The sequence below is a fragment of the Dunckerocampus dactyliophorus genome, chromosome 16 (assembly GCF_027744805.1).
Source record: "Dunckerocampus dactyliophorus isolate RoL2022-P2 chromosome 16, RoL_Ddac_1.1, whole genome shotgun sequence".
NCBI classification, from domain to species: domain Eukaryota; kingdom Metazoa; phylum Chordata; class Actinopteri; order Syngnathiformes; family Syngnathidae; genus Dunckerocampus; species Dunckerocampus dactyliophorus.
This window is the reverse complement of record NC_072834.1, coordinates 21,276,193-21,297,295: the sequence shown is the minus strand read 5'-3', so window position 1 is coordinate 21,297,295 and position 21,103 is coordinate 21,276,193. Positions and strand designations below refer to the sequence as shown.

The 21,103-nt window shown below is 41.9% G+C and overlaps 1 protein-coding gene across 1 annotated transcript; it reads right to left on the bottom strand.

Moving 5' to 3' along the window:
- Positions 1 to 77: 77 nt before the first annotated feature.
- On the bottom strand, positions 78 to 20,284 carry ddx46 (DEAD (Asp-Glu-Ala-Asp) box polypeptide 46). The gene is made up of 23 exons (XM_054755380.1): positions 20,150 to 20,284; positions 19,759 to 19,917; positions 19,532 to 19,654; positions 19,358 to 19,445; positions 16,480 to 16,651; positions 16,157 to 16,392; positions 15,964 to 16,074; positions 15,734 to 15,899; positions 15,528 to 15,648; positions 15,282 to 15,457; positions 15,098 to 15,219; positions 14,954 to 15,032; positions 8,449 to 8,531; positions 8,178 to 8,342; positions 4,261 to 4,423; positions 3,998 to 4,191; positions 3,791 to 3,928; positions 3,556 to 3,705; positions 3,271 to 3,498; positions 2,971 to 3,189; positions 2,755 to 2,899; positions 2,602 to 2,675; positions 78 to 219 (listed from the first exon to the last, which is right to left on the bottom strand). Exons 1-23 carry the CDS (start codon positions 20,164 to 20,166, stop codon positions 172 to 174), a joined length of 3,177 nt encoding a protein of 1,058 aa, XP_054611355.1. The 5' UTR covers positions 20,167 to 20,284; the 3' UTR covers positions 78 to 171.
- Between the last annotated feature and the right edge of the window lie 819 nt (positions 20,285 to 21,103).

The window sequence follows — 21,103 nt, the reverse complement described above, 5'->3', positions numbered from 1 at the left end:
TGGAGGCGAAAAAAAAAATCACTAGAAAGTCAACGACACGGCAATGAAAATGACTACATACAAAAAGCTGCAAAATGTACGTGGGGGAGGGTTTTATTTTGTTAAAAAAAAAAAAAACAGACTAAAATGTTCCTGACAAAAAGTACTCCTTGCTTGCTTTGACCTTGTCCTTTACAACACTTTGTAACGTCCTTTGCTTGTTGGCTGGTAGGAGTTTTGCTGCAATGAGAGGTTAGAAAGGTGATCAATAACAGCTGAAAATATTATGAAGACATAACATTGGAACAGTGGAACCCCGGTGATCTTAAGCCCCGATTAGTGCGTTTTTCGCAAATATTTGTCAAAATTTTGGGGGGGTGCGGCGAAAGTGGCTCCACAAACACAGGGCTAAACCCAACATCCGCAATCGGACTTAATTGGTCCTGAGGACGGTGGTTATGGACTTACTTCGTCAAGTCCGGTTTTCGGCTTTGTGTAAGTGCGCGTTCACATGAAAGAAGGTGTTTGACGTCATATTTTTCTACTTCCACTGAAAAGTGAAGCGATCGCAGCCAGCCCATTTTACAAAAAATGAGTACGTAATTCTTATGCAGCGTTATCAGGAGTTCCCAAAAGATTACGACTGCTAAAAGGAACACTGTCACCGCCAATACAGCGACGGAGGACTGCTGGCATGCTAGCATGCAGCGTGTTAACATTGATTATTATAAAAACTATACCCTACTAGTCTTTTCATTTATCAACGCTCAACATTGCACAACTTTGACATATTAACACTTATCCATTTAAAAAATAAAATGGAGCAACAACTTTCGGTTTTGATGTTATAGTTTAATGAAATATTTTAATCTGCTGCATCTCGTTGTGACCACTAGATGCCAGTGTTTTTCGTGTGACGTGTTTTGTTTAATTTCTTTCCTTTTTATAATAAAACAAGTGCTTTAATGCCTCAGAGTGTTTATTCCTCCAGCGAATATTATAATATAAGAAGACTAGCAGGCTCAGTACTCACGCAAGGACTCCTGTGACATTTACATCTGCTAACATTAATTATTAATATTTCATATTGCATTTTATTTCTGGTGCTCGCGTGAGCATATCTCGCGTATTTCCTTGACTGAAAATCTATCTCGCTTGGAGATGGATAATATCATCAGGGAATGCTCTTTGAAAAAAAAAAAAAAATGTTTTCCATGTCCCCGTGGGAACCTTGTAGGTTGTAAATAAATGGTGACGTCATCTCTGAATTAGTTAAACAGTGAAACAGTAGCATTTTCATAGCTGATTCTAAGATAAAAGCCTGGACATAACCTGGTCCTGACCAGACTATGAGTTTAGCCTAAGTTACCATGGCAAGAGCTACCTCTACTGAACACGCGAGTCCGGCTTTCCACTCAACACAGCTCACTAACCCACTAAGCTCACTTCGAGGCATGCCGCCTTAGCCTCAGTTTGCGTACACTGGTGCGCGGCTTGTTGTGTTATTAAAATGGATAGTTTGGCTTTTTTGATATGAAGTTGTATGACATCCCCATCAGCAGTCTAGTGCATCATCAGGTTACTTTTACCTTAATTGAAAGCATTTTGGATGTGACTGTTCCCAAAGACACGATGTGGTTAGCGAGATCAACACCTTCCTCTTGAACACCACCTTATTGTTTTGCCATGAGTTATTTCCTAAATTTAAGATTTTTTCACCTTCTTTGTTAAAATGCTGGCCCTTGTAACTTTATTTGGGTGCATTTTAGGTTAGTGGGGTGAGAAACTATTAAATTAAAGAAATAGCTCATGGCAAAACAGGAAGGTGGTGTTGAAGAGGAAGATGTTGATCTCATGAAAACATCGTGTCTTTGGGAACAGTCACATCAAGAATCGTGTCTTCAATGAAGGTAAAATTAAGCTTAAAAGGAAAAGTGCACTTTTTATGGACTTTTGCCCATCATGAACACACATCTTTTTCTTTTTTGTGCCCTCTAAAAATATAAAAACAGGTAAAAAGAGGTCAGTAATGCACGTAACGGGACACACATATCCCGCCTAGAAAGGCCGCTATTTAAACACTTCCAAAAAGCTCCAAAAAGGTTTTATGGTTTAATATCCATGCTGTGAGCACATAGTAACAGGTACATTGGTTAATATGCAGGTCACATTATGTAAATGGAGCGTTGTTGGAGCTCTTTGTAGGTTTTTTTCAGTTGTCTTTATAGGCGGAATAGGCGTGTCCTATTACGTGCATTCTAAGCTGTCTCTTTTTATATTTTTAACACCCAGAAAAGAGAAAGACGTGTGTTCAAGTCTCACTAAAGGATTGTGGATTATGGATAAAATTCCAAATAAAGTGCATTTGTCCGTTAAATGTTAATTTATCCCTTTCATTCATCCTTTATATGTATTTATATGCTTAGATTGTTTTCTGCACGTAAAACTTTAAATTGTAAAAGTATCAAATGTTTGGCTTTTTGGAAGGGAGGAATTGGGGACGTTACAAGATTTCCTATGGGAAAAATGGATTGGGTCAGTGTCTGCTTCAAGTAGAGTCAGATCATCTGGGAGGAATAAGCAAGGTTCCACTGTACGTACGTGTATATGTTAGTCACTTACTAGTCTGATGAGCTCCTCTTTTATAAGACGTGTGATCTCTGTTTTGGCTTTCTGCACAGCCAGCTCATTAGCACCTACAAGTAATGCCCACAGTGAAAAGTAAGTGTAATCATTCATAAAAATAAAGAAGCATGTAGGACACGTTCAGCGTACTTTCAATGGCCAGGTATATCTTGCGCTCTCCCTCTTTAGGCTCCTTGCCTGGAGGGAAATAGGTCCCTCTGATGGTGATGGCGGCTTCCGAGTATTCGCCGATCCGTTGCAGAGCTTCCTTGGACGTCACCTTCCACCTTGCCGTCTGTGAAAGAGTACTTTCAAGCTTTCATGCTTTACAGCAGACGCTGAAGGAATACGTGACGCGTATCTGACCTGCGGGAAGTCGTTGATCTCAAGCTCCTCCTCGTATCTCTTGACGGTCTCGGACTGTTCGGCTGCCTGCCGCTCCTCCTCCAGCTTCTCCACCGGGGTGTAGTTTAGCTTGGCATTGATCTTTTCCGCCAGCTGCTCGGCGATGGTCTTGGCCGACACAGAAGGCGACATGATGGTGCCGCCGCGTAGGATGGCGTTGGTGGCCTGCTGCATCACGTCCTGGAGGTGCAGAAAAACAAGTAACATCTAGCCAATTGGAGGATAGCCATTTCTGGAAAAGGCGCGAGCAGCACACTGTACCTGAGCTTCAGCTCCTAGGTTCTTCTGAGCGTTGATCTTGAGAGCGAGCCGCTTGGCCATCTCCAGTTTCTGGATGTTTCCGGCAGACGTGGGTCCCAGCCCTGGCAGACCACCTGAAGCTGAAGCTGAGGCACCCACAGACCCTGCGGCACTCGCTGCCGCTCCAGGAGCCGTCAGGTCCTTCACCCTCTTCTTGGAGTTGAACATGCTCTCAATCTGCTCCTCAATCTGGAGGCGGAGGGCGTAAGAATGGCAAACACATTGATGAATAAATACTTGACTCACATCCAGAGCTCCATCCTCGTCATCAGAGTCCTGCAGGCCGAGTGCCGCCTTCTGCAGCTTCTTCCTCTCGTTGGCCAGTGCATGTTCCGTCTCATCAAACTTGAAGCCCTTTCCAGAGAAGCCGCTGCTGCTCTTGATGGTCTTCCCCTCCTGCAAGATCAACAGATGAGGGAATGCAAGGGTCGTGTGGCAAGAAGGTTTTTTTTAACATTTTTTTATTTTTTAAGTCTTGTACCGCTCTCTGCTGGTCTTTGAAGGAGGCCCACAGCTGTTCTAACTCAGCCGGAACAGGAGAACCGGACAGCTCCAATGCTTTAATGATGTCACCAGCATAGCGGACCTGCTCTTCTGTGATGAAGGTGTAGGCATATCCCTGAAAGAGGTATCCCCGCTGTCAGTGCAGCAATAATTCCAAAGCATGCCCTGCAGCAGAGTTGCAGACCTTGTTGCCAGCTCTGCCCGTGCGTCCGGCCCTGTGGACGTAGTCTTCATAGTGATTGGGGCAGCTGTAGTTGACCACCAGGATGAGCTGCTTCACGTCTAGGCCTCGGGCTGCCACGGATGTGGCCACCATCAGCCGACAAGCACCGTTCTTGAAGTCGTTAATGATGCTGTCTCTGTCGTACTGGTCGATACCTGCAAGGACGAAGAGCGCTCAATGGACGCACTGACAGGAAGGAAGCTTTCTCCACTGTGGACAAATACCTCCATGCAGGGACATGCAAGGGTATGAAGCCTTCATCAGGTCTTTGAGGAGACCGTCGGCGTGCTCCTGTTTGTCCACAAAGATGATGACGGAGCCCTTCTCCTGATAGTGGCCCAGGATCTCCAAGAGCTTCAGGAACTTCTTGTCCTCCTCAATCACAAGCTGCAGGAACAAATATTAAGCATCGTCATAATCAGTCATACAAATTACAATAAGGAACGTAATACCCTTTCACTTGCCTGAAAAGTAGGAAGAAGCAAAGGAAACAAAACAAAAAGAACAATTGATGAATTAGTAAGTAACATTAATAATGCAAGAATATACAATAAACAACTTCTTCAATAATGCATGAATCAATGCAAAAAGAAATACTACCATAAACATATACAGTATAATGAATGAATATAATAATGTATTCAATAATACATGAATGAAGACAAGTAAATACTACCATAAACATATATAATGAATTAATAAATATATGTGTATTCAATAATACATGAATGAAGACAAGTAATTTAAGTAAGTAAGTAATTTAATTAATTAGTAACAATGAATGCAGGAATAGGTAATGACAGCAGACATGTTGTGCTTCCTCCATGTCCTTGTAAGGACGACATGTGTGACATTTACTCAGTCCATTCCTTACATTCATACATAAAAGTTTATTTTGTGTGGGCATACAGATGTTGCTTCCTTCATTTTATTATTTCCTCTCTCTTGCTGAAAAAAATGCATATGGTAAGTTTTTGGGAATATACAGGGTTATACAGGGTACAGAGTAATTGTAAACTAGGTGTTTATTACAATTTGTTCCTGTTTTCCAACGGACATCCGTTCTGATCCAGACACTGCTGGCAATGGAATGGCACACATCACGAAAAAATTCCCTTGGTATTTGCATGCATTCACGTTCAATGATTGCTCTCAATTCAGCGACAGCCGACTGTTGCCGCTCTCATGGCCTAGACCAGGGGTCACCAACATGGTCCCCGCGAGCACCAGATAGCCCCCCACGACCACATGAGGTGCCCGCAAGCCTGCTATTGATTAAGGTTTTCAGTTAATAATGAAAGAACACTAGAAAGAAATGCATTCTGAAATACAAAATGTGAGTTGTGGACACCAGCATTTTGTTCATGTTCTGGTAAAACAAGCATATTCGCTTTGTTTGGGTTTAAAATAAGCTCTGAAAATAAATGTTACAAAAATGAGTAGCTCTTGGCCATTTTCATTTTGTAAAAGTAGCTCTCACAAGGAAAAATGTTGGTGACCCCTGGCCTAGACTTTGGGGGTGTACAGCAAAAGTGGCTGCACAAACCCAGGCTTTGTGCTCAAGATGCAACTCGACAAAACCTAACATCTGCAATCACACTTCATTGGTCCCGCGACGGTGGTTATGGACTTACTTTGCCAAGACCGGTTTTCGGCTTCGTGCCAAGTGCGTGTTCATATCAAAGAGGGCGTTTGATGTCATATTATTCTACTTCTGCTGAAGTGAAGCAGCACAAACCAGTGTATTTTACAAGAAATGTGTACGGAATTATTATGGAGCGTTACGATGAGTTCTCAAAAGATTAGGACTGCTAACAGCAGTACTGTCGCTGCCAATAGAGCGAAGGAGGACTGCTGGCATGCTAGCATGCAGCGTGTGAATGCGCAAATTAACACTGCTAATTATAAAAATTATACCCTACTAGTCTTTTCATTTATCAATAACTTTGACATATTAACAGGTATTCATTTAAAAAATAAATACTTCGGCGCAACAACTTTTTGACAACTCGTTTTTGATGTTATAGTTTCATGAAATATTTTAATCTGCTGTATCTCGTTGTGGCCACTAGATGGCAGTATTTTACGTGTGACGCGTTTTGTGGCGACGTTCTAAAAATTGTTTTCCTTTTTATAATAAAACAAGTGCTTTAATGCAGTTGATTGATGCCTCAGAGTGTTTATTCCTCCAGCAAATATTGTAATATAAGAAGACTAACGGGCTGAGTACTCACGCAAGGACTCCTGTGACATTAACATTAACTATTAGTATTTCATATTGCATCGGCTGAAAATCTCAATTAGAGATGGATAATATCATCAGGGAATGCTCTTTTTAATTTCCCTCGTAGAACCTTGTAGGTTCTAAATAAATGGTGACGCCATCTCCGAATTAGTTAAACAGTAGCACTTTCATAGCCCATTTTAGGATGAAAGCCTGGACATAACCTGGTCCCGACCAGGCTATGAGTTTAGCCTAAGTTACCATGGTGATACAGCTGCTTTAAAAAGAGAGCTACCTTCGCTGAACACGCGAGTCCGGCTTTCCATTCAACACAGCTCGCTAACCCACTAACCCCGCTTCGCAGAACACCCCCTGTTTGGCAATCCACCAGTTTGGCAAGATCTCATCAAGGAAGCATCTAATTTGCAATGGTATTGTGGGCATGTCCCATCTTGCTGAAAATGAAACTCATCTTCCAAGTCTTCTAATACTTGCATGATAGACTGTTGCAGCAAGTGTACAGTGTTGCCTCGTTTATCGCGGGGGATAGGTTGCCAAAATAGTCCGCAATAAGTGAAATCCACGACGTAGCCAACTTAATCTTTTTTTTTTTATAATTATTATATATATGTTATAAGGCTGTTAAGACCCCTCACCATACACAATACTTATATACTTTTCTCAGACATTTTCTCAAAGTTCTCTCTTGTTTAAACACTCTTCGTCCTGGTGCCATTCCACTCCAGCATTTTTGGATCCTTGTTAAAACATATTGCTCCTGTCATCTTATTTTCATCCTCCTCAAAGCGAAGATTAATTATTCCGTAACGGCGCCCTACAGCTTCTGCCTTGCTACAGCATGTCCAAAAGTCCAATTTTTTGTGCGATGCTTGGCCTTTTGTGTGCCGAATGTTTCGTCAACACTGTGGGTTTTGTCGAGGAGAAAACTTGCAAACATACAGCGTTCAGTCACACGGTTAGCTGCTTCTTCTATCGTTTACTGGCGGTTGGCGAGCAGCTCACACTGTTAGCTAGTTTGCTAGATGACCACAACAGGAGATGGCACAAAGGAGACTGATTGGCAACGGTCTAGAGCCAATCAGGACGCAGAAGACAATGGGTGGTGCAGACAGAGAGAGACACAGCCGCCTTGTGCTGAAGCACAGAGCTACAACACTCAATTTCCCACAATGCAATTTTTCTTAAAAGGGCCAGGCTCGGGCTGTAACATACGCTGTTTAAAAAAAAAAGAAAAGAAAAGAAAAGCACTAAAATTGATATTTTGTAGAACCTGTTGGAGACTTGTCCTGTATTTTTTTGCCAAGTGCTCTGACCATTTTTTGTGGAGTTATATGCACAAATGCCGAAAATGGTCCTATAACGCAACGTTAAAGAATCCTTTCATAAATTCCTGGATCCAGACGATGATCTGGGTCACCCCCAAAATGTATTCAGTTCTTCCATATCCCATTTCCGACAATTGCTGAAAATTTCATAAAAATCCATTCAGAACTTTTCAAGTTAGTTTGAACACAAACAGATAAACGGCAGCAAAAACATAATCTCTGTGCTGCGCTTGGCGGAGGTAATTAATCCATGTCATCGGTATTGGTATCGGCCGATTTCACTCAGAATCGGCAGCATAAAACCCTGATGGGAGCATCCCTAATAGATTTTGTTGTTTTCCAGGATTTTAGCTGGTGGAAAGATTACTAAGCAAGCAAGCTTATACCCCACTTGGCCACAATGCAAGCAGACTTGAACGTCCAAAAGTGAAATTCCTCCAGCCGCACCATAATCTACCGGGTTCTTCCACAGCACGATGTGGTTTCTGTGCAAACCATGGCTGACTAGATTCCAGACAGTGCAGCACACACTGGACAATGTGGCTTTCCGTAGAAACAAAGGAAGGCTTACCACATGCTGTTCCACATCAGAGCAGACCACGCTGCGACCTCCCACCTGGATCTCAAGGGGTTTAGCCAGGATCCTTCGAGCGAGAGCTTCCATGGCTCTGGGAAAGGTGGCGGAGAACATCACCGTCTGCCGGTCAGGACGAACGTTGTCCACAATACGCATTACCTGGGGGAGGAAGCAGAGGGTTATCCATCTATCCTATCCGTATTTACTCGTGAGAAGCTCCAAAATCATTCAAACTAAAGCATGGTTGGAATGGTCTGGTGCCCACCTGCGGCTCAAAGCCCATGTCAAACATCCTGTCAGCTTCATCCAGCACCACGTACGTCGCTCTGCGCAGGTTGGTGACACGACCTGGACATGAACGTAGAGGAGCATCAATCAAACTGTTTAGACGAATCACACAATGTTCTTCAAAAGACATGAAGCTAATGTAGTAAACACACAAGACTACAGAGTATTAATTCATCCTGACTCTTGCGAAACATTCTGGACTACTTTTAGGTGGCCTGGCCTGCATTTCTAAACTGATGATTTTTGCTTTGGTGATCTCAGGTCTTGCGTACCATCTGGCGGGCATGGGGGGGACCTGTAAAAGTCAGAAAACAGCCTCAAGATACAAAACAAGAGAGAGATGGAGTCCCATCAAGCACTATGTGAGCGAACGCCTTTTCACCTAGAAGGGAAACATATTACAGATTACCTCGCATGTGTGGAAACAACACAAGCACCTTCAAAGCGCATGACAAGAAAAGAAGGTGCACATTTCTATGTATGCATTTACAACACTGGACAACCCTCTCATCAAGTCACTTTGGATTTCAGATGGCACCAGGTCCACCTACCTGCACTTGCCCTCATCTTCAGTCTTGTAGATTTGATCCCAAAAGGCAGTCAGATAACGTCAACAGTTTAGTAAGAGGTACCGACTTGGTTCAGTGTGTGCTTTAGCTTTTGCACACAGTAACTAAACACAAAGATGTGTACTGGAGGCTTTAGCGTGCTCGTTTCTTCCATCGTATATGCTATATATATATATATACTTTACATTGCAGTACAGTGGAACCTTGGCTAGCATCATTAATCCATTCCAAAAGGTCAGACTCCAACCGAAACGAATGCTGACACAATCCTTTTTTCTTATACATTCAGTATATAATAATTATAATAATAATAATAATAATAATAATAATAAGTCAGTCCAATTAAGACAAAACATGTTTTTATTCTTCTTTACAATTATAGTTTTACATGCCTCGTTTATTGCGGTTAATTGGTTCCAGGCCCAATAGCCTCGAACCAGTGAATTTCCGCAAAGTAGGATACCTTATTTATATGTTTAGGTAGTTAGCGCATAGAAAACCTGTTTATGACCTTTTAACATTATTAGAGCCCTGTAGACATACAATAACACCCCTACAGCCACCTTTACACTGGAAGTGACGTCAGGGATTCACGGATTCATGGTTGCCAAAGACACCATGTGACACCAGCGAGATCAACATGGACACCACCTTCCTGTTTTGTTATTTCTTGAATTCAATAGTTTCTCACCTCAGGTCTCTGCTTTTCTTTTGACCCATCCATCCATTTTCTAATAGGGTCGCGGGGGCATGCTGGAGCCTATCCCAGCTGACTTCGGGCGACAGGCGGGGTACACCCTGGACTGGTCGCCAGCCAATCGCAGGGCACATATAGACCATTCACATAAACCATTCACATTCATACCTATGGACAATTTAGAGTCGCCAATTAACCTCACTTGCATGTTTGTGCATGTGGGAGGAAGCCGGAGTACCTGGAGAAAACCCACGCGCACACGGGGAGAACATGCAAAGTCCAAACTCCACACAGAAATGCCCAGGGGAGAATCGAACCCAGGTCTCCAAGCTTCCCGATCTCCAAGCTGTTACTGTGTTGGCCAACGTGCTAACCACTAGACCACCGTGCGGCCCTTTCTTTTGACCATTGCTGCAAAATAAGCCAAAATGGAGCCAAAGAAAGTAGCAGCATTTTGATAAAGAAGGTTAGAAACACTATTGAATACAACAAATAACTCATAGCAAAACAGGAAGGTGGTGTCTGTGTTGATCTTGCTGCCACATGGTGTCTTTGGCAACAATCACATCTTCAATTAAGGTAAAAGTAAGCTTAAATGTTCATCTATGTATTCCTTTCTTTCATAATTTATATGCGTTTACCATTGTTTTATGCATGTAAAACTACAATTGTAAACTTGGAAAAACATGTTTTGTGTTAACATTTTTGAGACTTGTGGCCTAACTGTGTTGGTTAGCAAAGAACTACAGAGTCAACCGCTGAAAACATCATCGACGGGCATCGGAGCTGACTTCCGCTTCCTGTTTTCATGTATTAGCAAGCTAATAGGATGCTGACAAGAATGTTTTGTGTTAAAAATACATTAAGAACACAGTTGGACTCATGCAGTGTATTAACTAGAGAATCACTCGGAGACCGCAGACCTCCGCCCAGCACAGTAGTTCCCCCCATATTGTGATTCGCACCAAAATAATAATAATAATAATCCTACATTTTTTGGATCAGTCTTCGATGTTTTGTAGAACCTGTTGGAAACCTGTTCTGTATTTTTTTTTCCGAATTGCTCTGACCATTTTTTGTGGAGTTATATGCACAAATGCCGAAAATGGTCCTATCTTGCAATGTTAAAGAATCCTTCAGAAAAAAAAAAAATCCTGGATCTCATGCTCATTTATTCAAGTGCATTTTCTTTACAGAGACTTGATACTCCATTTTATTTATTCTTTTTATTGAAGTGTTTTTTTGTCTTAACAGAGAGAGGGTCTATTTTTTAATTATTATTGTTTTTGGTTATGATTGTGATTTTTATTTAAGTGCAATTTTTGCTAAAAGAGAGAGTACATCTGACTTTCATTGGGGTTTTTTTCGACTTTTTGTTTGTTGAATTTAAAAGCTCTTGACATTCCAATTACAATGTTAAATACTCTTGAGAAATTATGTTTATTGCCTTTGATACGGTGCACTGGCATTATTAGGCCATGTATTATCATTACATTCATGAAAAAACGGTCTCAAAATAATGTTGACAATAATATCATTTATTGGCAATAATTTGCAGAACAATTATCGTCCAGCAAAGTTGGTTACCGTGACAGGCCTACGCTAACCGGAAAAATGTACACAAACTGAGGCAAAATTTTAGCATAAGTCTTCAATGTAAACAAGCTAAGTGGGGCGTACACTAACCGAGGTTACACTGTACTGCAATGTCCAAGTACTGTATTTCTTCACCTAGTGGGGGAGTGCAGAGTACCAGGTTTTCATTGGGGGTAAGTCATTTAGTAGAAAGGATGCAAAGCAGCTCAGGTCATGCACAAAGCAATCAACAACCTGTTCCCTGGTAACATCCAAACATGAGGGAAAGTGTCATTTCAAACATTTGTATGCCTGCACAAGCCTAAAAACTTTCATGGAGTACAGCCGTCCCTCGTTTATGGGAGTTAATTGGTTCCAGACCCAAAGGCATTAAATACATTTCCGCGATATAGGAGTCAATGTTAATAAATCAAATATTTTTGTAGTTAGTGCATAAAAAACCTGTTTATGACTTTATAAATATGCTTTTTAACATTTTTAGAGCCCCGGAGGCATGAAATAATAGTCACCTATAGTCACCTTTACACTCCTATTATTCTTTGTTTACATCACATTGCAACTCTTATGCTGCAGGGACTCGAGACGGCCGCTAGGTAGCAAGCTATCGAGCTAACTAGTTAGCCTCTAATTTAGTTCTTCTAAACTTAAGAACCCGAAAAGCTACCACTTCCACACGGTGTGGGAGGAGAACTTTTTTTCCACTCTATCATGTGGGACATGCCAGTGCTGACTTCATGCCGTGTTAAAGGGTCCCTGACATGATTAATCAACTTTGCTTAAATATGTTATATCTTGTTTGTAATTATTCTCCACATTGTTCAATTTGTTGAAAGCACACGGTACATCAGCAAAAATGAAAGCGTAAAGGGGTCTTTATGGCAAGAAGGAAAAACTTACAGTATACTATGAACATCCAGCAGCAACGCAATATTTGGCGTGACTATTACTTTGATGAACCAAGTCGATCTACCTCCAAGAAGCATTTGTTACTCTGCTTTAGCTGAGAGGTATTAGCCACATTACATCACATTAGGAAATGAGGCTGAAGTGCAAGAACTACTTTGTCATGGCTGGTGCCATCAACTATAAATGTTATTTTTTTAATTTACTGTTATTCAAAGCGAACAATGTAGAACATAATTGCAAACGATATATAACATATTTAAGCAAAGTTGATAAATCATGTCAGGGCCCCTTTAAGGCGTATGTGTCAAGCTCAGGCTCGCGGGCCAAATCTGGCCTGCGCTGCAATTTCATCCGGCCCGTGGAACTGCTTGGAAAATAGCATTGAGTTGGCCCGCCTTGCGGACCTAATCAATCAAAGTGATTACAGCGATCTGCGTAATTAAGCAATTCTTCTGGTATAAACAACTGCTCTGGAATTTTCATTTTAAAAGTGGAAACAACATTGTATAAAGCACAAAATTCAAAACCATTCTTAAATTAAGGTGCCAGATTCAGTCCAAACGTCAAACTAATTTAACTGTATTCACCTCTTGTTCTTCCAAGTGTACTTTGTAGGTCTACATGACAATGTAGTGCAATCATAGCCAAGGTTTTTACTTACTAAAAGGAAGCTGGAGGCTTAACAATAACTGATAGAATATATCCACGACCCACAGAACAAAGCTGTGCTAGTAATGTCTTACGCTTGTTTTTAATATTTTACTTTTTATATGGCAGAGTGTCATTACAGCTTTAGTTCATCAGGAAGTGACGGGAAGTGACGGTGGGCGTCCCGAGCAGGAGAGCTAGGCTCAGTGCTAGCTGTGAGTTTCGAGAGAGTTGGGAAGTGTGTTTATGTTGGCGTGGATGTAAAGTCCTGCAGTGTTCTCCGCTGTTAATAAAGTGATTAAAGTGCATCGGCGACGTGAGTCTCTCCTTCCCCACAACAAGCAGCATTACAGTATTGACCAGTGCACACCAGGAAATAAACGGTGTCATTTCTTACAGGCATTGGCTGGACAGCTATGTAGTGGGGCTTGTTTAACCTTTGCCTTGTGGGCAAGCAGGAAGGAGAGACGATGCTGAGAGATGTGTGTGTGTTCTGAGCTGCTGTCTGGTGGCCGCGTTCAATAAATAAAGCTGGCAGAAGCAACAGGAGAAGTTTCCTTCTTTGCTTCGGAGCTGAATAACACTGACAAGTTAACAGACTAGTAGCGAACGGAAAAGAAGACGGCTTTGTTTGTGTCGAATACAGAAGATGAGGACTTTGATGGATTTGTGGATGAGGATTGATGAAAAATAACGTGAGTACATTCTAAAATACTTCAATTAAGTACAACCGAACTCAGTTTTGCTCCCGCTGCCGCATGCATGCTAGCGTATGTTTATTTTTTTTTATTGTAGTGTCGCTGGGAGCACGTCCGGTTCCCAGCCTAATTTGCGGTAACGTTTTGGTGCAAATGCTCTTAAAGTTACATGTTTGACCAGGAAATAGCAAGCTCAAAAGAAGACGGCTTTTTTATGTGGAACAACTGACAGTTTGTGTGGATCTTGTGAATGATTGTGACTGAGCTAGGACTCAGTAATTAAAGTCTACACATGACGGCTTCATTGATTGAAAAACGAAACTTTTTCGTGCATGAAGCTTCTACTTGAGTTGGTAATTTGGCCGCTATATACAGTCGGATATTGACCAAGGGAGACAAAATGGGTGGCCGCTGGCCGCGTTGGACAGGTGACTGCTATACACAGGGTCTATAACATGTAAATTTGCTGCGGGGGATTTTTCAGTGGCTGCTATAGGCAGGTGGTCGTTCTATAAAGGTGGCCGCTAAGACAGGTTTGACTGTATATATATATATTCCAGTCCCAGCACTGCACGCGCGGGGAACCGAGACAAAAGGTTTGCAGCCTGCTAACTTTTCTATTCTTCAGCGCTAATGAGACATTTTCGCAAAATCTGACCATTCTAACTACTATTTTTTCAGCCTGGATTATTGGGGCATGTCCTGTCATGTTGGCAACTCCAAGCGAGAATCTGTGTGTGTGTGCACTGATGATGCATGAGTGTGCTTCACTCACCAATTATGTCGCTTAAAAGGACAAGAAGCTTTTACTGTAGTACTTTCAATATGCAGAAATATAAAAGTGTTGGAAATTTCATTATAAATGATAAGAAAGATACAAAGTTCGGGGGTGGGGTAATGTCCAGTTCGGCTCCCAACCTAAAGTAGGCTTGCAGTTTTGGAATTTGACACCCCTGCTTTAAGGTAATGTAAGGTAATGTCTCAATGTTTTGTGCCATCGTGAGCAGAATACTACGTATCGCTTGTATTGCCATGTTTTGATAATAACACACCATGGTCTCCCACCAAACAGCCATCATTTATTTATTAATTCATTTGTGAAATAGCGAGGGAGTGACAATTAAGCGGCAATATTGTGAGGGACGACTGTATGTGCAGTCAAATTATGAAATGGATTGAGTAGAGAACTTGATAAATGTCCAAACATGCAGCAGTTGAGGAAGAAGCAGCAGCATTTGCTTTTAATGGCCACTATTTATCAGGAATAAAGTTAGCATATATGACGAGAACAAGCGCGCACACCAAACCTCCAGGCATGACGACGTGCAGATCTACATTGCAAAGAAATCTTCATGCACGAGCACTCACCACTATTGGCGCCCAGCATGTCAATCATTCTTCCCGGCGTGCACACGATGATCTCGGCTCCTCGCTTCAGCTCGGCGATCTGGCGGCAAAGGAGCCAATGTTATTGTGGCTGCGGTTGCTACGGGCCTCATGTCAAACGTTTACCTGCTCACTGATACCCGTGCCTCCATAAACACACACCACCCTGAGCCCCAGCGACTTGGAGAACTTCTTGCACTCCTTGGTGATCTGCAGAGCCAGCTCTCTGGTGGGCGTCATGATGACGGCTGCAGGACAGGAAGTACATTTAGTCCAACGACTCCAGGTCAGAGAACGATCCACTGCTTACAGATGGGTCCCTCAGACTCCTCCAGGGGCCTCTGGTCCATGATGTGACGGAACATTGGGAGGAGGAAGGCAATGGTTTTGCCGCTGCCCGTCTTAGCGATGCCAATGAGGTCTCTGCCTGACATGACGGCGGGTATGGCTTGGGCCTGAATGGGGGTGGGCTTCTCGTAGTTGTGCCTGGGATGGAAGTAGGGGAGAATAACGTATCAGCTGATAACCAAACCTCATCTTCCTTATTTTGACTCACTTCTTGAGGGCATTGAGGATCTTCATGGACACACCACACTGCACCCAGGTCTTGATTGGTTTGGGACAGCCCTTCCCCTTCACCGTAATGCCCTCAAGCTCCGACCTGTATGCGATGACTTCTGGAATGGATCATAAACATGTTAGAACTGTTTTGTTTTCTTTGTTTTTTTGTTTTTTTTTTGCTTGAGTGTTTCGCTTCCTGACCCTCTGTGGTCATCCTGGCCAGCTCAGGCACCTCCACATAGAAGTTTTTGCGGTAGGGCTCGTACTGGATCTTGCCATGGTCCACGGGCTCCAGGACCTTCCTCTGTTTGGTCTGGAAGCCTGTGAGAGCCGTCTGCAGGTCGACCTCCTCCTCCTCTGACGAGTACTGTCCCACACATTAGATATTTATTGAGCTTTTCAATGAAGAGATGATAAAGTGTCAACAATACCTCCATTGCATCCTGGTCGTTCTCCATCAGCTCCCCCTTCTTCTTGTGAGTGTGAGGCCCTTTTTTTGTTTTGACAACTGTCACAACTTTGGTTACCATCATTGCTCCCTTCTGTTATGAAAAATAAAATACATCAAGCATCCAAAAGACAAGCAAGCGTCCACAAACTTCTTCTTCTTCTTCTTCTACCCACCTTATCGTTTCCCTTCACGCCTCCCATGTTGAACTTCTTCACCTCCTGCTTGACCTCCTCCATGTAGGCGTCCAGGGGGTCGATGTCGTCCTCCTCGTCCCGCTTCTCCGTGGGGGTCTCCTTCTCACCCTCGTCCATCTCGTCCTCCTTCTCCTCTTTCTGCCTGGTATCCCCTTTGCCATCCCCGTCTTCTTCGTCGTCCACTTCCATCGGGGCGGGCGCGTCATCGTCATCGTCTGAAAGGAGTCGTCAGCCTGAGCGTTGCTAAAGCTAAACTAACATGTTGTTGCTGTTTTCTCCATCTTCCCATCCGTGTTGCTCACCGTCGTCATCCTCCAGGCTCCACTTCTTGCCCTGCTTCATCTCCTCCAGCTCCTTCTTGATCTCGCCGATGTTTTCAATGGCCTTCTTCCTTTGTTCCTCCCTCCACTTCTCCACCCGCTCCTTCCTCTTCCTCATCTCCTCCTCCAGCTTGTTCTGGTCGAAATCCTGCTGCTGGAAGACACAATGTAACAAAAGAACTCAGTCTTATTTATTCCTTTACAGGAATCCATCGCCACTTTGCGCCTACAATTTCGCGGCTTCACTTTATCACGGTTTTTCAAAAATATTTTAATTAAAAACATCTTGTACTCCTTCGTGTTTGAATACAGCCAATTATCAGTCGAAACTAGGGAGGTCCCAATCCACACTTTTTGGCTTTGGATATGATCCTATTTTTTTTTTTATAGTTCTGCCAATCCAATCCCGATCCTTTTTTATTCTTTTTTTTTTTTTTTAAATAATAAGCTTTTGTTATGAACATGAATTTGTGGAACTGAATGTGGTTATGAAAAAAGCTCTTCAAAGCATTAAAAATAATGCACCCAAAATATTGCTGAATGTACTATTTTATTACACAGCATGACCAACAACATTGTTTGGCTTTTGTAACAAACAATAAAAGATCCAACCATTAAAAAAGTCCATCCAATAATGGATAAAATTGGAAAAAATGCAAAATACTTCTAGAGTAGGACTAATCATCTGACATAGTTATAGATCAATGTGTGGTGTGCTTTAAAATATAAGACGTGAGTTTATTTGTTGTTGTTTTTTTACAAACTCTCTTAGGGCCCTATGAAATCAGTTTTAATTTTTCCCAAACTTTGTTTTTTTCTATTTTAATTTTTTAGAATTAAGTTTTTTACCATTTCCACTTATTTTACCAGCATAGAGTTTAGAAGAGCTATAGAGCTAGTGAATAAAATGCAAAAATCCTTACATTTATTGATGCAATACATCATTGGCCCCTTTTGTCCAGTAGTTCAGAAATGGTTGTAGCTTGGCTAACTTTTCTAATGGGATGCCAGCCCCTGCTCAGCCATCCATCTTCTATGGCACTTATCTTCAATGGGGTCGCGGGGGGATGCTGGAGCCTATCCCAGCCAAATTTGGGCTAAAAGGCGGGGTACACCCTGGACTGCACATATAGACAATCATTCACACCCACATGCATACACATGGACAATTTAGAGTCACCAATTAACCTAAAATGGATAGAGTACCCGGAGAAAACCCATGCACGCACGGGAAAAACTTGCAAACCCTCACACAGACATGTTGGAGTCGAACCCAATCTTCCCAGCTCTGAATGCATGTGGCCAAGATGCTAGTCACGAGGCCACTGTGCCTCAGCACACATTGCTACAAATTCTTCAACTAATTCCAATCGCGTTATTAATGTAAGATATTTTTTATAAAACACACTTATTTTGTTACACTAATTAAACAAGTGTGACAAACAGCGCTCTTATTTTGAAGGCCGGAAGTGCGTTGTGTGTGTTGAGAATGGCAATTGATGGTTGATACAAGCTGGGTGTAAGAATAAATGTGCCTTTCGTCTTGTCTCATCACTCGGAACCTGCACGTCGTCAGTGGGCATTATAAAATGGTCCTTCCATTAAAGTGGTAAAACACAACCCGGTTAAAATATACTCATCCAGCCTGAGTCGCACGCACACAGCTGCCCTAGCAGGTTTTGCTAAACTAAGCTAACCTCACTAGCTTCCATTCACACTCCATAACAGAGGAGTTTCCAAGGTTTTTCGCTGCCGTTTCGACATGTTTAGTAGTGTTTGTGATGAGCTTCCGCCACCACTGGACATGTCTGCATGGCGGTGTTGCACTTGTATTTCTTGCGGGTGGCAGGATTCGAATGGCAACCAGCTTTGAGGTGCATTACTGCACCTACGGTGCTGGAGCTTGGCCCAGAGTCACGAATGTGATACGGCAACCCGATCGGCCCAATCTCGTGGGGGAAGCTGATATTATCCGATCTTCAAAATACAGTGGATTGTAACATCCCTAGTAAACATGCATATTTCAGCCAATGTTATGTACTTTTGGCCTAAATGAAGCATTTTCAAGCATAATCATGGCTAAATGACGTAACATACAAATATATTCTAAGACGTTGTGATATGTAGTATTCTACAATGGTCACTGGGTGTCAGTGATGTTACTGTAATGTTGGGTGAGACACACAAGCACCAGACTTGATTGCCGGAACACCAGCAATCTCACAACAGGCACAATCGCTAACAAAAATCCCTAAAAGGAAACACAGGCTACTGTTGCGCCCATTACCCACGGCAAACTGAAACTCAACTCTGAACCCCCGACATAATTTCCTGTCAGCAAGCCACTCTGCTCCCCTAAGGAACACATTTATAGTTATTCATTTATAGTTATTATATTCATTAGTCTTATTTTCTCTTATTATGTCTACTGTATTGGGTAATAGCAGTGTAAAGGTGACTATAGGGGTGTTATTTAATGTCTAGAGGGCTCTAATAATGTTAAAAAGCGTATTTAGAAGGTGGTAAACAGGTTTTCTATGTCGTATTTTCCTCTTATGATGTCTATTATATTGGGTAGTGTAAAGTGTATAGTGTAAAGATGACTATAGGGTTGTTATTTCATGTCTAGAGGGATCGAATAATGTTAAAAAGCGTATTTAGAAGGTAGTAAACAAGTTTTCTATGCTCTAACCAAAATATACCATTTATAAATAAGTAATTCTACTTGATGGAAATTCACTTGTCAAGGTCAGGTCTGGAACTAATTAACCGCCATAAACAAGGAATCATTGTAATGTGAGCATACTTTTAGCTCTTTCAGGGTACCTATCAGAGTGCAGATTCAATATTTACAACTTACATCCTCAATTTTCTCCTCTTCCTTCTCCTCTTTCACCTTCTTCTTGTCAGACAAGAGATCAGGGTTGTCTTTCTCTTTGCTTTTTGGCCTGTCAGGAAGAAAACAAGTCAGAATTGATGCGAATGCTTTGACACAATGAAATGAAGAGTGGACATTTTTGGGAAGAAGGCTCACTTTTCCTCCATTTTTCTGCTCTTGCTGGGGCTGACAGAGCGGGACCTCTTCGTTTGGCTCTTGCTGCCCGACTTCTTCCTGTCGGGGCTTCTGGACCTCCTCCTCTCCCTACTCCTGGAACGCCTGGAGCGACAAGAGAGAACGAGTATTAACTCACGAATCGTCTGATGTCATCTAGTCAACACCGAAATAGTGTTATTTCTTGACATCAAATGTCTTGTCCTCACCTGGCTCTCTTTCGGTCTCTGGAGCGGGACCTGCGTCGATCCCGGCTCCGTGACCTCTCCCTCCGGCTTCGGTCGTCTTTCTTGGAGCGTTTGTCCGGGGAGCGACTCTTTGAGCGGCTACCCGAACGTCCCCGGGACGATGAGCGCTTCCTGTAGTGTCTACACGAATCCACACATATCGACTTCATTGATAAACGATTATCAAATGGTTACTATTTATATTGATTCGGAAAGTAAACTAGGACGACAGCGTTTTGTTGTAGTAATATCTGAAGGGCTAAAGCTAGCATGCTAATGTTAGCCTTATAAGTAAGTACGTTTAGCAGCCACGGGACTATTTTAAGTCAGATTACGAAAAAGACAACAGAATGAGACACATATTTGTACGTACCTCGACTCGCGCCCCATTGTCACCCAGCAAAGTAAAGTACTAAAATAATTTAAATTAGTTCACAATGTTGACGTTGCTGTGCATGGACCGCAGCGCCTTTGAACTTTTTACGTCGCTCGAGTGCGACACTTTCTCTCCACAAATGTGGCTCCTGTCCCGTAGTGCGCCCCTTCTGGCGAGGAGGTCTTCATATTGATTTTTTTTCCCCTTTTCATTTATTTCAGGGGTGTCCAATCCTTTTCCAGCGAGGGCCAGAGTGAAAAAGCTTTGCAACTTTGCCACTTTGATATTTTGTAAACCAACTCATGTAGCTATGCAAAGAAATCATATATATATATATATATGTATATTTAATCTCAGCTTTGTCATATAGGTCAAAAAGCAGATTCATTCTTTGCTCTTTTTTATCCCCATTTTTGCTGTTGTTTTGAATTTTCCAAATATTTCAACTTTCTTTTTAATCTTCATAGTTTCATATAATATAACTCTAGTACTCTTATTTATTAAACTGCAACTTTTTTTCTTGTGAGAAAAAGATTTTTTCATGTTTTAATTTTATTATTTATTATTCTCATACAGTTACAGGTGTTTTTTTTCCATTTCTGCTTTTTTGTGTTAATTTTCCAACTACTTCAACTTACTAAATTTTCTTCACGTAATATTATTACTTTATTCCCATAATATTACTTCTTCCCCACCTAATGTTCCAAAAATTACATTATTTTGTTTAGTTTGTTCCTTGTAATATTATGACTAAAAAACGTATTTTTCTTTAACATTTCGTCAATACAAAAACATGATCTTTCCTCATAATATTTTGTTATTCTAGTAAAATTACAACTTTTTTCTCATATTGTGACTGGATTCTTGTAAATTTACTCCTGTCTGTTCTTGCTAAATATTTTTAGAATGTTCTGCGAGCCAATAAAAAAGCAGCAGCGGGCCATAAATGGC